At 41.5% G+C, this 16,408-nt stretch overlaps 1 protein-coding gene across 14 annotated transcripts in view; it reads left to right on the forward strand.

The window, feature by feature from the left end:
• The window catches only part of NEBL (nebulette), a 354,941-nt gene that overhangs the window by 308,055 nt on the left and 30,478 nt on the right, over positions 1 to 16,408 (forward strand). For 10 of the 14 annotated variants that reach the window (XM_021064951.1, XM_021064957.1, XM_021064956.1 and 7 more), the window contains 9 exons: positions 90 to 182; positions 2,970 to 3,062; positions 4,840 to 4,932; positions 7,512 to 7,604; positions 8,925 to 9,017; positions 10,276 to 10,380; positions 11,367 to 11,538; positions 14,172 to 14,264; positions 15,749 to 15,898. In XM_021064951.1, the coding sequence (XP_020920610.1) occupies positions 90 to 182; positions 2,970 to 3,062; positions 4,840 to 4,932; positions 7,512 to 7,604; positions 8,925 to 9,017; positions 10,276 to 10,380; positions 11,367 to 11,538; positions 14,172 to 14,264; positions 15,749 to 15,898 (985 nt within the window). Of the gene's footprint in view, positions 1 to 89; positions 183 to 2,969; positions 3,063 to 4,839; positions 4,933 to 7,511; positions 7,605 to 8,924; positions 9,018 to 10,275; positions 10,381 to 11,366; positions 11,539 to 14,094; positions 14,265 to 15,748; positions 15,899 to 16,408 lie in introns of those variants that run through there. The other 4 variants (XM_013980276.2, XM_013980273.2, XM_021064959.1 and 1 more) reach the window with 3 other exon arrangements.

Below are 16,408 nucleotides of genomic sequence, written 5' to 3' on the forward strand. Positions count from 1 at the left end.
ATCTGAGAAATTTTCTTTAATAAGAATCGGATCTAGGACTCGAATTCCTATAAGCTTATGATTATTCTTTTTCTTCTATTATAATAAAGGTATTTTATAAGAAAGAAGTAGGAGCTGGCACAGCAGTAAAAGATACTCCAGAGATTGAACGAGTGAAGAAAAATCAGCAGAATATTAGTTCAGTAAGTTCTCTATAGCATTAATTATCCTTTCCAGAAGCAAACATAAGCTAGATAAATGTTTTTAGTTCTTGACTAAACTGGCTGGCTTTTTTCTTTTTTCTTTTCTTCATGACTTTGTTGAAACACTATTTCATCAAATATCAAAGGTCTAACTTTCAGAAGGAAACTGTAGCCTCGTTCCCCTTGAACCTAAAGCAGTTTTTCATCTTGATATATCATAGTGCATCACTTTAATAGTAAAGTAATGAAATCTAGGATTAGATTTCATCCTTCTGAACAGAATTTTAACTGTATTGAATTTTTCAGAGAAAGGATAAATTTCAGTAGCTCACCACAATTGAAGGAAGGAAATTTTACCCTGATAGAATGATTAAAGGCCCTGGAACATTCATTTGGTGGCTTAGGAGAAGGTTTCAAATGCCCCATTCGCCTTCTACTTCTTCCAGCTTCCAGCAAAGAAAAGCACACACCTTCACTGTAATGTGTAAAATATCTTTCCCCCGCACCCCCTGGTTCCCTTTGAGCTTGGGGGAAGGGTGGAGGAGGCGTTTACTGTTAATAGAGAAAAGCTTCATTCAGTGCTTGACATTTCCAAGAAACAGTTTCAATCCTTACCTGTAGGTATTTATTTGGTAATAGTTGTTACATAGTCATCCTTTGGTACCCACAGGGATGGAGTCCAGGGCACTCCCCTCCCCAACCCCTCCACCAGCACACACACACCCCCACATCTGCAGATTTTCAGGTTCCTTACTGTTGGCCCTCTGTAAGCATGGATTCCACACCCTCGAATGTGGGAGGCCTGCTGTATTTAGTTTCACGCTGGGGGTGTCAAAAGGGTTCTTTCCTTCAGTCCCCTCCCTGACCTTTCTCTGCACCTTCACCTTGGAGGCAGAGCTTTCTTTAAGTCATCCAAGTAGAACTGCCAAGTGGTTAAACTCATCTGTCAGGACCCTGATAGTACCCCGCACCCTAGCTTATGGGCGCACTGGCATTTGTGGAGACAGAGTTGAGAGGCAACGTAAAACACACTTCGAAACGAACCCCACACACACACAAAAAATCAACCAGAATACCAATGCCCAGAAGTCTCTGTAGCATCAATGAAGCTCTCCCTAAAGAAAGCCTAGGGAGGGGGACCCCACCATGAGGGTTCTGATGCACTGTGCTGAGAACCCGGGTCAGGCAGCACGAGTCCGGTAGTGAAATTAGTTCAGCTGAGAAATGTAAAAGGGTTGTCTCCTTCACTTTCAAATAATAATATTTGAAATGTACCCATCCACGCACTGGGCTCTGATGTTATAAATGTTTTGCGCTGTGCGGTTCTCTTGCCCACCGTGAAGTGACTGTGCCGTTTTGATTAGTTGGGAGTCAAACGAAAAACAAACATGTTCATCTTTAATCATGCTTAGCGTCTCACCCGAGGAAAGTCACCGAGAGTAGTACCGTCTATCCTTTCTTCTCCCAGCATCCCACTGCCTCTTCCAGCAAACGATAAATGCCCAGTTCCGGTCTCCGGGAGGCTGCGCCAGAAACTCCTGCTTAGTATTCAAATGGAAAGTTGCCCTTTCGAGATTAGCTAGATCTGTCACACCAAGATAGGATTCTCTAGCATTTAAAGATCTCGACATTTTCCCACCTCCAGAGTACAAGCCTTTTAGCTATTAGCTTTCTCCGTTAAGAACTATTTTTGAACCTTATTTAGAGGTAGCCTGTCTCCGTGTGCCCTCAGTTTAATTGTTTTGGATCTGGCCTCATATTGGCATTGTGACTCATATCTCATATTAAATGTACAGATGCTAAGAAATAGATGACAGCAAAGATATTTAGGGATTTTTTTTTTATGATTGTTGGCATGGATTTTAACCTTATCTTTTTAAACATTACCAAGTGATTTCTCAAACCTGTTTGTGTAGCTCTACGTCTTTGCCACATTTCAACATATACCTCTTAAGTCTAGCCTGTGTTTCCATACATATGTGTGTGTCCTTTTTCTCAAATCCAATCGTCCATACACGTCAGACATATTAAAATACCCCATGTTAGGTTGGCATCATTAATCATTTCATAAGTTTAAAGAGCAGTTTCTTGTCCCTGGCATAACCATGTGCTGGCACTGCCATTTATCTAGTTGGTCTTCCTCTAAGTAGACTTGAGGAAGAGCTTTGGACTGGAGTGAATGCCAGGACACAGGCGGGCCTTGCTTGGTTGCGTGGGTAGAACATGCTACCTGACTTTCTGCCACTGGCCCTTCTGTCATGACCAGCACTCAGTGGCCTCTGCCTTCCCTCCATCTTCCTGTCTCTCTTATTTTTTTCTTGTTCTGGATTATTTGCGTACTCTCAGTCAGGTAAGCCATCTTCCCAAGACGTTGTAGCTAACTCACTTTGACTTTTGCCTTGAAATACATGGTGAATTTTAATGACCATATTAATAAATAGAAACTGCCGTTCATATCAAAATAATCCATTATTAAGATGATTTCCAAAGTTTTGGGTGCATCTGCTTAGTGATAAAAATTGATTTTCACAAGCAATCTATACACATTTTAATGAAAAAAGCCTCTTCAGTGAAGGATGGTGAATAGATATGGGTTTGTTTGTACTTTAGGATACAAGAATCCGAAAGCACCCGGTGAAATAGAAATATGTGTTCCCATGGAAAGAAAATTAATATTGGAATTGAAAACTTCAGCTATGCAGTCGTTACAAATGAAGAATTCTTAACTCTTTTTAAGTCTTTTTAAGTGTCGACTGACTCACATTTTCTAAAAAATAAATTACGCAGGTGAAATACAAAGAAGAGATGAAGCCTGCAACAGCCATTTGTGATCCACCAGAGCTAAGGAGAGTTAAAGAAAACCAGAAGAACCTCAGCAATGTGTGATCATATTTCTTTAAGTATTGTTTTCTGTGGGCATGGCACTTGTGCGGGTGAAGTCCCATCACAGTGAATTCCGGGGCAGGAGGGCCGGGTTCGGAAAGGTGGAGATAAGATCTCACACATCTCTCCATCAGGCTACCATCACACCAGAATGTGTGCCCTGGCTTATTAAAGAATAGGGCATTGAACATGGTAAGACCTCTCTTCTTGTCCTTGGGGCAATTCAAAGGTGAGAGAGCCAGACCTTCAAGGTAGGGGCTGTGAGTGTTCTCCAGGTCTCTAGGAGAAACAGCTGTAGGAATAAAGATTCTGCGTTAAGTGCTGTAACAGTAACTAACATTGACCGAGTGTATATGATATCTTCTGAGTTCTTCCCATGCAGTGGCTCATTGAATGTTAAGTAATAATTCCCTTTTCAGCGTGCTGGGGAAATGCAGAGAAGGAAGGCTATGTCAGTGAGAGACGGGAAAACCTTTGGAGAAAGAGTAACATTTGAGTTAGCTCTTGAGGAATGACTCAAAGTTTGGACAGGGGGGATTTCATGAGGAGGGGCCTTCCTGGCAGTGCCAACCGAATGTGTTTAGGATACAAGATCAACTCAAAGAGGGGGAGGTTTAGTGTGATGAGCACTTGGGTGAAAGAAGACAAGAGAGAAATGATAATTCAGGCCATGAGGAGGCTATTGGGAGTGCCACTGTTCAACAAAATTTTCCCCTCGGAGCTTTACCCAGAGTAATCTTCCTTTGTACGCTGCCATCCATAGACATTACACTGGACCTTTCCTCACTTTAGGCACTTATCCGGCACAGACTCTCCCTAAACTCTCAAACTGCTTACGTCGGCACAGAGAAAGAAGCCACTCTGGCAGGGGCCTGACCTTTGTCATTTATTTTTCAGGCTCATCAAACTTCACTTGCACATTCACTGCTGAGGGTATATATTGCAAGTCCATTTTATCTGCAGGCCCTGTAGGCCTTGTAATGTCTTGCAAAAAAAAAAAAAAAAAAATTCCCTAACACTAAATTTAAACTCTAAAAAAATCATTTAGACTGTTCCTGTGGCGTGCCTTATAATGGGATTTTAACCTCTAGTTTTCTTTTGCCTGTCAAAAATTCATTGGGTGGACATGTCCTTCTATCTCTCTGTGTTAGATCCTCATTTATTCCCCGAGGGGCTATAGAATTGCTGGGAAGCCTGACCACAAATGCTGGCCTGATCCCCCCAGCTAAGAAAGACTCTATGCAGTAGGTCGGAAATACCTCCCTGATGCTGGTCAGAGCCTGGGCTTCCAGTGTTGGAACTTTGTAGAGAAGGAAACTTTGAGGTTCAGAGCTTGACAACCACTCACTGAGGTGCGGGCACAGGACTGGCATAATCCTCCTCTCTAATGAGAAGAGTGCAGAATCTTTATTCTTAAATATAAGACAGTCATTTAATAATGATGCTTTAGTGCTATGAGGAAATGAACTCACAGAAAGGATCATTTCTCATTACTGATAAGATCCAACTCCGAGAGGCCACCAATAAATAACACAATTTGATGAATAACACCCCGAGGTAGAATTCAAAGCCTTTGAGTAAGAAAAGGCTTAGATCCGGGATCACGGTGATGATGAGTCTATTAGCAAATCGTATTTCACTGTAAACACTCCTAACGAAGATTTTAACTCACGAATGCCCCGTTCCCACGTGCCATGCCTTTGCATCAGTTCCGGAGTACCAGCCCCCCCCCTTCCTTGGTGTAACCCTGCATTGTCTTGGCCTTGTCTCCCAGCTACAGTACCAAGAGCGATGCCACAGAGCAACCCCAGTGAGCAGCACGCCAGAGATGGAGCGGGTGAGGAGAAACCAGGAGCAGCTGAGCGCGGCAAGTTGTTTCTGCTTTCTCTTGTATTTTATCAAACAGTGTATGTTTTCATTCTTTACGATGCCTTTGGAAAAGCTTCAGACCCTCTTCATCTCGGACGCCGATGTTCAGCAGTCACATGGTGAAGGGCATGAGCTGGGGCCCTCCCAGGGGAGCCCAGGAACCTTGTTTATTCATGACATCCTCAGTAAGCACATGCAGGCACTGTCCTGGTCAGTGGGACACACAGATGGGCAAGACCCACTCCGGTCCTCGTGGGCCTCATAATTTAGCTGGTAAATCTCTAAAACTGCACCCGGATTTGAAGACCTGGAGACATAGTGTGGTGGGTCTGTTGTAGATCTGAGAGAGAAAAAAAAAAAAACAGAGAAACTTGTCTATCGGAAAACTAGAGAAGCATGTAGGACCTAGAGCAGAAACTGTACGCAGGGGCCCTCCTGGGGAAGGCCTCAAATACGAGGCCGAGGAATTGGTACCTTCCTGCTTTACCACCTCTGCTATGATTTCAACTTATGATTTCACCATTTTTTAATTTATTGCTGTGTCTTGAACATTCCCATTTGTTTCGTTCACAGACTCCTTGTTGCGAAATTGGTTTGCTCGTCCTCAATTACATGTTTGTTGAATGTAAACTCCTTCTATTCCATGTCTATAAAAAACAAGAAAATATTTGTAATGTATTTATATTTGTTGGTCTAGTTTAACAAAGATCAAAAAGGGAGTTCCCAGGTGGCACAGCGGGTTAAGAATCTGGCATTGTCACTTCAGTGGTTGGGGTTACTGCTGTGGCACGGGTTTGATCCCTGGCCTGGGAACTTCCACATACCATGGATGCAGCAAAAAAAAAAAAAAAAAAAAAAAAACAGGAAGAATAAAGTTTGATTTTCCACCATTTAAAAAGAAAACAAAAACAAAAACAAAACTTGTTTATTGAAATATTGAAATAAGGCAAAAGAAGGCCTGGCCTGACTGTGGTTGTAAGATATAATGTCAGGACGGGGAACCTTATAAATAAAGCAGGAAACATTTTTCAATCAATTAGTAATCTGTTGCTAATAAAACAATGATAGTGAACAGGCATGAGGTTCCTCCGATAGGGACCCTGTGCTAAATGCCTTAAGTGAAGCAAAGGTCGGCGTGATTAGTCTTCTGGTTGCAGGTGTAGGAAACTGAGTCATGCTGGGAACCTGTGGTTTGTGAGCAGGGCTTGGATTTGAACCCAGGCCTCCCTGAACCAAAATCCCATTCAGATATGTTCCCCAGTGGTTACTTTTCCTGTTCTTGATCTTTTTACGGAACTTTTACCATTATAAATAATTACCTTCTTCTTCTGAAACAGGGTAATTTTTTTTTTTTTTTTTTGTCTTTTAGGGCCACACCCTGTGGCTTATGGAGGTTCCCAGGCTAGGGGTCCAATCAGAGCTGTAGCTGCTGGCCTACACCACAGCCACAGCAATACAGAATCCTAGCCTTGTCTTCGACCTACACCACAGCTCATGGCAACGCTGGATCCTTAACCCAATGAGCGAGGCCAGGGATTGAACCCATATCCTCATGGATACTAGTCAGGTTCGTTAACCCTGAGTCACAACAGGAACTCTGAAACAGGGTAATTTTTGAGAGAATTTAAAATTAAAGAGTGAAAAGGTACATTTGTGCCATACATTAGATTCCAGATATGTAATATCATATGGTATTTGTCTTTGTCTTTCTGACTTACTTCACTTAGTATGAGAGTCTCATGGACTTGAAGAACAGACTTGTGGTTGCCAAGGGGGAGGGGGAGGGGGAGGGATTGGGATGGACTGGGAGTCTGGGGTTAATAGATGCAACTATTGCATTTGGAGTGGATAAGCAATGAGATCCTGCTGGAGAGCACTGGGAACTATAATCACTTGTGATGGAACATGAGGGAGGATAATGTGAAAAAAGCATATGTGTGTGTGTGTGTGTATATATATATATATATATATATATATATATACATACATACATATGACTGGGTCACTTTGCTCCACAGTAGAGATTGACAAAACACTGTAAATCAATTATAATGGAAAAAATAAAAATCATAAAATAAAATATAAAGTAAAATTTAAGAGTGAGTTCTCCCAGGCAGAGGAGAAAAATCAGGCTGAACACTGCTCTCTTCTTATAATATTTCTGGCGGGTGGTAGGAGTGAGGGGTTTTCAGCTTCTTTTGAAGGTGGAGGCTCCAGGGTCCGGCTGAGAGTAAATGGCCTTCTTTGGGCTGCCACTGCTACTTCACTCTAGTTTTCTTGTAATGATTTCATTACAGGGTTTTGCTTTTCTATTTCCATTACATTTCGTTGTGGCATCTGCAGTTCGTTTGGGTATTGAACAGCAAGTATTTATTAAAAATAATTTTTAAGGCGTGCAACCACCACTGGTGCTTGCTAAGTCAGAAGAATCAGAATCGAGGTGTAGATTTGAACTGAAAGGTTGACGCGCATCTGCTGCGGGGAGGCACGTGTAGAAAAGATGGGGTTGATTCTGAGGCTCTTGTTCTGGTTTATTTGGGTGGAGATCATGCTGCTCTTCTTCTGTATCCTCCGCAGGTCAAATACAAAGGCGAGTTGAAACAGGCAACTGCGATTTCTGACCCACCAGAGCTGAAGAGAGTTAAAGAAAACCAGAAGAACCTCAGCAATGTGTGATCTTAGTAACTTCTCTCTTACACAGCAAACGTATTGTCAGCATGTGCCTTCATTGGAAAGGATTGTGTTTACAGAGTTTTCATGACCTTGAGTTGACACTCTGCTCTCAGTTGGCTGCCAACTGATTTGAAAGGTTTCCGGGTCTTTGGCATTGTGGGTCCAGCCGGGCATTCGCTGCTCAGAGTACCCGGTGACTGCCAGTGTGATTTTTGTCTCCAGGTTATTGGGTATCCTTATCTGGTCTTCATGCTTAGAGTGTCTGTGGTTCCCCAAAGGGATGCAGTGGCAGCTCTGGCATCTTGGCCTTACAAATAAGCTTTCCCATTTCCTTTTACACACACACACACACACACACACACACACACTCACTCACCACTCACTCACTCTTGTTCTGTGGCCTATCCAGGCCCGTCTCCCACTCCCTGCTATTGTTGCCTTATTTTTGGATCATCATCTGGGGAAAAACTATAATGTGTGCCCACCTGAAGAGGTCACACGGGGCAGGTCCGTTTTCGGGGCACTTGTTCAGGGGCCGTCAGGTTTTGCTCAGACACCAACTCCTGGCCTGCTCTGGCCAGCTCTAACTCTGTTGGTTATGTCATCCATGGATGCCGTTTGCCCAGAGAATCCTTTTTTGAAGTCATTAACATATAAATTGGGTTCTTGGGAAGAGGAAATTTGGAAATCTGTTAGGTGTAAAGAAATCTTTTCTTCTTCAGACCTTTAAAGTCATTTGACCAGATTGTAAAGGAAAGGTAGTTTATTGTTTGGCCCTTTCCGGGGCAACTGTATTTTGGGGAAGTAGATGCTCGTCTTTCCTGATAGAGTAGAGGCACCGCCGATGGGACTCCAGTGCTCTCGAGGGGAGCACGGCCATTGAGAAGGAGGACAGGAGCAGCGGGGAGCACGGCGGCCTTCTAGAGGACCGCGGATACTGTGCAGGTGTTCAGGCATCCCGCCGCAGTCAGTTACTAAGAAACCACACCAGTACAGTACTTCTCCACGGGATGTGTGCCTTAACGTAATCTCCATGAAGCCATTTCTTCTATCCTTTGTGATAAAATGCTTCTTACAGCTTTACTGATAGATTACTGAGTACATCCACAGTGATTTCATTCACAGCGATTCACTGCTAGGGGATGAATTCAAATAGACGATTGAGATGCAAGCATTTTAATACGAGTAGACTTCCATAGCAGCCTGTTTTTTTCATGACTTCCTTTCCTCGGCTAGCTCTTTGCAATAAATACCGAGAGATGCTTCTTGAGTTGAATTGATTCACAGTGCTCTGCTTTCTGTTTTCCAAAATGATAGGTTTATTATAAAGGTCACCTGGGAAGAGCTACGGCTTTAAGTGTAACTCCTGAAATGGAAAGAGTAAAGAAGAATCAAGAAAATATTAGTTCGGCAAGTTGTCTTATTCACTTGGGGCTATTATCACAAAGGACATATTCTTTATTATTTACTTGCAGACCTGATCTTTTTTTTTTTTTCCTTGTGAAAATAAAATTGATTTCCAAGAAACATTTGCCATCTATGCAGTAAGTACGCATGCTGTTTCCGATGACTTCCCAAAGCTGCCACTGTTTCATTTTACATTATCCTGCAAACCTTTCATTGATAGTTCCAGATGTGACCACCAGCCACATTTGAAGTTTCGTTTTAAACCGTATTATGTTCATTTAAACAATGATTCTTGTTATTTTAGCCAGTGTCTTTGAAAGTGGTAAAGTCTTTGATGGGTAAGTTAAACAACTGTCATTTTACAGATGTAGCCCATTGAATGTGAATTATTAAATCCTCTCTGCAAAACAAAATAAGAAATGAATCATGACTACAGAGTAAGGACTTAGAGGGGAAAGAAAGGTCTTTAAATATATTTATCATAGAATTCGGTTACTCATGAAAGTCCCAGAGGGCTGTCAATGTCTTATTTGGGTAACGGGTGTGCTTTCTCTTAGGAAACACCAGCGCTTCAGTTCTGGGTTGCGCAGGCACCCTCAGGTCTGCATCAGTTGATGTGCTGTTGTATATATAATCAGCTTCACAAATAGCCGTGTTCTGATGGCTAGCTGTCAAGAGGCACTTTATGCCTGGGAATCAGCATTTAGGTTTTACAACATACAGCTCTCTTGTGGCATTTCTGTCCAGAGATGTTGACTGTATGCCACATAAATTCTAAGCTGAGGCCATTTAGAAGGAACCTAAATTTGTTACTCACTGTTGTTCTTCCTCTATGGTAGGAAAAAATAAAAGGAAGCACAGGGATGTTGAGTATACCTTCTTCCAGTGTTATGGTAGAGAATGGGGAGATACAGAACCAGAAGAATAAATGTAGGTCCCATTTAGTTTTGGATTTTTCCTGTGTAGTCAAAGGATGGTAACCACTCTCACTGATTCGTTGTTAGTGGGTGTTGGTCACTCACGTGTTTATTTTCAGTTGATAGGCTGATTTAGGTCATCTTTGCTGCAGCCTTTAAAGGAGACCCTTCCGAGCAAAATTTGAGATCCTTATTCACAAATGAAATGTGACTCACTGAACAACTTGCCTGGGAACTAATTCAGAATATGTTGTATATGTTTCACTCATTTGGAAAGCTTGAAAACGTTACCTAATTTTTAAACTGATCTTCTTGTTAAGTATGTTCTCCTGTTTACTTTGCAGGTAAAATATACTCAGGACCAGAAACAGATGAAAGGTAGACCAAGTCTGATTTTAGATACACCTGGTCTCAGACATGTCAAAGAAGCTCAAAGTCATATTTCAATGGTAGGGTCCAACCAGATCCTCCTCCCATGACTAAAACATGCTAAGGAACAGCACGACCCCATGTATTGATGACATTGTTCACCGTTAATCTGGATAACTAACAAAGCATGGAAAGTGGATGGGGCTGTCCTTTGGGGGGGTACTTTTCTAATCACATTGAAATGTAATGGAAATATTTGATCTAATAAAATAATTTTTTCTCAGTGACTTTTTGGGTGTGTTTTATCTCTAACACGACTCTACTGCTGTGAAAGAATTTTGTGAAAGATGTTTGCTTGGATTTCTTTTTGATTAATTTTAAGGTGTAGTTTGGTATGTTTACGTACGAAAAAAATATAAAAATCTGCGTTTTTTTTAAAAAAAGTTCATGAGGTATATTTTAAATACCATAAAGTTCACCCATTTAAAGTGTACAATTCAGTGATTTCTAGAATAATTTGCAGAGCTGAATAACATCACCCTAATCCAATTTCAGGACATAAAAAAAATGTTTGTTTTGCAGTATATATACGTTTTTGTAGTTATAGACAGAAATATATATAAACTTATTTGCAACTCAATCTAATTTTAAATTATACTGCTTTCTTGAGTAATTGTGTAGGAATAGCTTATGATTTTATTGCATATTAAAGTTTAAGAGACAGGAAATTAATTTATACCTAAGTGAGTACATTTCAGGGAGTAACCAGGATTTTAAAAATAGGTCTTTTAACACTCCTTCCTGGTGTACAGGTTTATATATTAAAAGAGCTACTAACCAAGATGATGACAAACATCGTGAAAATGTCAGCACTTGGTCTGTGATGCTAGGAAACCGAAGTTTCAGACATTAATTTTTTGGAATAATTGGAAAAGATACATCTCAGTAGAAAAATACTCTAGGTGCAGCTGATGCAGTGACTGCCTGTCGTAACATCGAATTTTTGTGAGCTCTGTAACAATCAGGAAATTTCACTTTGCATTAATAGTCTTTTCCCCTCTTTCAGGTGAAATACCACGAAGATTTTGAAAAGACAAAGGGAAGGGGCTTTACTCCGGTCGTGGATGACCCCGTGACAGAGCGAGTGAGGAAGAACACCCAGGTGGTCAGCGATGCTGCGTATAAAGGCGTCCACCCTCACATCGTGGAGATGGACCGGAGACCTGGAATCATCGTCGGTAAGCGGACGGGCCTGCTCGGCAGGTCTGCGCAGTCACAGAGATCGAGTTTGCCCTAACTTTAGGATTCACTTCTTCATCGTCTGACTCCTCCTCACATGCCTGCCGCGGTGCCCAGCTGAAAGTGGACCACAGGCCACAGGTTACTGTTTGCCCCAGGTTGGATGGGATTCTTGGCCTTTGCCAGGTAGCGCTGGCATCCATCCTGTTCCTGGATGTTCTTGGTCTTTGATAACTTTTTGGACTGAGGAGTGTTCTTGTTGCGCAGAGAAGCGGCCTAGCTATCAGACATGGCTAATAATGAAGGTTGAACAGTTATCTTGTTTCCCTTTAGGTTATGTGTTGATCAGTAGTGGTACTGCAGACATGGTCTCCATGGGTGACGGAACGGAAGTAATCCCATCTAGGTCCTTTTTACCCCCAACAGACAGGCCAGAGGGATTTCGATGGTATTCCACAATATGGATAGCTGATGTCTTTTGAATATTATCTCTGAACTGGGAGAAGCCAGAGCTGTCTGAACGTCGCATAGATCAGAGAGGAGGCGACCTTCTTTTCCTGCTGTTCCTTCTTGTCAGCCAGAGACAATCACAAACACAGAGTCAAAGGGGGGACAGACACAGCATGGTTTACACTAGGGCTAGAAAGGAAAGTTCCTGATTTTTCAAAATGTAGCAACAACGCATACCTCCAGTAACCATTGTCTTCTTCAGAGCAGTTAGCCTCTGAATTTCTACAGCGAGTTCAGTTATATAGCTCCGATAATAGTTTTGGTAAGCATGCAACATGCCTCTCAGTATTCCCAGCGTTGGGTTGACTTCCTCTTTAAAGGTGAGAGTTTTTGGAACCAATGGAAGGCCATTTAGAGATGAGCTGGGTGAGGAAAGTGTGGTTGACAAGGTAGTGTTTATTGTAAAACACAGGCCCTGAAGGCAGGGCACTGAGGTACTTGGATAATTATTAAGCAACTCTGAAAGTATTTTCCTAAGAGTGATTCTAAACATATTCGTAGGCCACAAATAGCTTTGCCGATCTTCCCGAGTTGATTGCTTAAGAAGGATCTCATTAAGTTGGATGGATGAGTCATGCATGATGTTTTCACTGAGAGTAACAGAGTTTCGTTGCTTTGTAGTAACATCTCATAAGGGACGATGCAGAGGGGCTGATTGACCCCAGGAGGGTGGAAATGCTGAAGTTGGCACAGCTCACACCAGGGTCTGACCCTAGATCACGGGCCAGGAATGACTGAGATCCGTGCTAGAAACTGGGAGATTGTCTAGACTTTGAACTTGGAATCCAGTATTTATTACCTCTGGGATAGAAATTATTATTTTTAAAGAATATGTAAGATTTATAACTTGAAATTATTCCCTTATGGGGTGATCCAGAAGTCAGTTTATAACTCATTATTGGGGGAATCTGTTTCCTGTCGAGGACTTTACTTATGAAACAACAAAATAGAGTACAGTCAGCAGACATTGAACTTCTGAGCCAGGCATGAAAATACAAGGCTAGAGATTTTTTGATGTTTCAGACTAAGCCAGGTGCTTCTATTTATGTTGCAGGCTTTGCCACTTACTGCTTGTGTAACATGGGCCAAGCTGACTCAATCTGCCTGTGCCTCAGTTTCCTCATCTATGAAATGGAGATAATACTAGTACCTACTCCAATATGTATGACATTCAAATGAGTTGTTGTAACTGAGAATGGTGCCTGGCCTATGGTAACCATTCCATAACATTCAATAAAGACAGACAAGCCGATCTCCAGCTGCAGTTTAATAATTAACTCCCTTTACTCAAGCTCCAGTTCTGCCCCATGTCTGTAGGTAGGTTATTTTCGCATTGTTGGTACAACACCATCCAGGTCATTGTAGGACTTGATAACCATTAGTTGGAGAGACTGATAAACTGAGAAGTTATTAGATTTGGGTTGTGCCTCCACCTAGAAGAGGAGAGTAAATTGGCTGGCCCAGTCCGATTACTGACTGTAGCAGTGAGCTAATCGGTGGTCCGTTGAGAGCAGGAAGCTGCTCCTCATTCATCTCTCCGTCCCTGATCCCTCCTGGCTCAGTGCCTTGTTTCACTACACTTCTCTCATAAACACATCTTACCTGGGTGAGCCTGTGCTCACCGGCTCAGCATGAAAACTGGGCTTGCCGCTTACCTACATTTCAAACATTTGTTTCTCTGGTAGGGAGAGAAGTTGTTGATGTTTGTTTTGCTTTGTTTTCTTAGAAAAAACCTTCAATCACTTCTTATTAATTATTCGCGTGATCTTAAGAGTTTTAATCAACCTTCTACCTGTTTTGGTGTGCGGAGAGCACGCGTGATGGTTACGGGGAGTGTGGGGAGCTGTCTGGTGTGCACCTGTGTTAGGTGATGAGTCACAGCCTCCCTCCCCAGGGAAAGTCGATGAAGAATCAACTTAAATATGATGAGAAAGTTTTCTTAGCAAATCCTGTGAGTGTGAATGTCCCTTCCTTCTCCTGTGCAGGCTGGGGCGCGGTGGGCTAGCCTGTCAACACGCTTGCTTTTTGCATACGCCCCTTTCCAGACGTTTGCTTGACTCCCTTTGGTGCTGACTTTGAAAGATTCACTCGTGATGTGTTGATTTCTTCCTTTTGGTAAAAGACCTCAAAGTCTGGCGCACAGATCCCGGCTCCATCTTCGACATCGATCCCCTGGAAGATAATATTCAGTCTAGAAGTCTCCGCATGCTCTCTGGTACTGCCTGCGTTTTCAGTTCCTTCCCGTTGACATGATTTTGTCCACAAAGTGAAGCTCCTGTGAGCTGGGGAGGTTCCCTGTGCCATCTGTGTAATGTAAATTTTTAAGTTGGGAGTTTGAAAAACTGAAAAAGTTGCTGTGCTGTTTAATATACCGTTAATCATTTATGAAAACAAAACTGGCAAAAGGGCTTTTTAATATAACCTAGATTCGCTTGTTCTAGATTTATTTTAAAAGCTGTCTAGAGCTTATTTACATCTGCTTTTTATTAGTGAATATGATTTTTGTAGGTTTTCTTGGCTTTCAAATGCGGCTAAACTGCTGCACTAAACTGCTGAGGCATAATGGAGATTTGTTCATGAAAAATACAACATTTTAAAAGTAGAGTTTTTTTTGTTTGTTTTTTTCTGGTCTTTTTTTGTCTTTCTAGGCCTGCACCTGCAGCATATGGAGGTTCCCAGGCTAGGGGTCTAATCAGAGTTGCAGCTGCCGACCTACACCACAGCCACAGCAATGCCAGATCGGAGCCTCGTCTGTGACCTACACCACAGCTCACGGCAACACCGGATCCTGAACCCACTGAGTGAGGCCAGGGATCAAACCCTCAACCTCATGGATACTAGTCGGATTTGTTTCTGTTGTGCCATGATGGGACTCCTAGAGTTCTTTAATTTAAGAATTAATTTGAAGAATTATATGTAAAACTGTGGGGAGATTTTCTATATAGCATCATAAACGTTTTAAGATCAAACGGACTTTCAAGTATCCTTAAAATTTATCTGAGTTTTCATATAATGCAAAACATCAGAAGTTCATTTGACTTTAAACTTAGAGTGTTTATAATTAAAAGCAAAAACCAAAATGGTTTGGATATTTAAGTATAGTGATAGCATGGCTTGACCTTTCAGATTTTCAAACCACGTTTAGCAAACTGATGATCTGACAGTTACGTAATTATTTTAAGCAATTTAAATAGGGATGTCATTTAGGTCTTACTCTGCCCTCCTGATTTCTACTCTAGGCTTAATTGTTGACATTAACAAAATTGAAAGCCCAAGGCAAAGTAGGGATTCTGATATTTTCAGTTAACTTGATTCACATGACCAAATTGTCATTTAATTTTCTAAAAATAAAAGCAACGTATGCTGTATCCTTGGTGATATTTGAAAATAATCCTTTATAACCAAATGTTTTGTTTAATAGAGATTTACCAATTTGCCAGTGTTTTTCTTCGTTGTTGTCAGTTTCCCAGCCTCCATTTCTCCTTTAAAATCCAGGTTAAAAAAATGAGTATAAATGATCATTAAGTCATGTATATAGTCGATGCCACGTATGCTGAAATTTGGGAATTTATAATAGCTGAGGTTTGGGATTGGAATTTAATGAGGGATTATTCCTTGTCAAGTTTTTAAGTATTTTTGTGTTTCCTTTGTTCTTCAAGCCTCTTAATCACAAGTATGACTATTTTCCCTCCACTGTAGAAAAGGCGAGTCATTATTGGAGACAACGGTCTCGATCTCATTCAGGCAGTACTTTTGGTACAGGCCTGGGCGATGACAAATCAGAAATATCTGAGACTTACCCTAGCTTTTCATGCTGCAGTGAGGGAACAAGGCCGTCTGATGAAGGAGGTACCAGATGTTAAGCACGCTCAATTTTTTTTTTTAAGGTGTCACAAGTGTGTCTTTAACAAATTCTTCACTTTTGCACAAAGGTTTGGCCTGGATGCATTTGAACATTTTGAATTATATTTAGAAAGTTGTTTTTTTTTTTTTTCCCCCTGAACTACTCATCTGCATTTTTGCATGCTTGTTTGTCCTGTCTTACTTTCACTGTCTTCACTACAAATGGATCTTTAATGAGAGCAGGATCTTGGGACCTGCTACGTGAGTCTCTTTCACAGGTGTTGTGAGTGATGGCTGGAATCCACAGCCCAGAGAGTGGAAACTTCAGTTCTGTGGAGTTTGTATCTGATTTCCATTAAGGAAAAATCAATCTTACAGTTATAGTTGAGAGGCTAAGAGGTTGCTGTGAATGTGTATGTTTAAATATTGATATACATTTGCAGATAAAGTTAGATCTTGCCAAAAAGAAATGAAGTATGTACTTGGGATATGAGATTTTTTTTTTTTAAATCAAAC

The sequence above is a fragment of the Sus scrofa genome, chromosome 10 (assembly GCF_000003025.6).
Source record: "Sus scrofa isolate TJ Tabasco breed Duroc chromosome 10, Sscrofa11.1, whole genome shotgun sequence".
Classification (NCBI taxonomy): Eukaryota; Metazoa; Chordata; class Mammalia; order Artiodactyla; family Suidae; genus Sus; species Sus scrofa.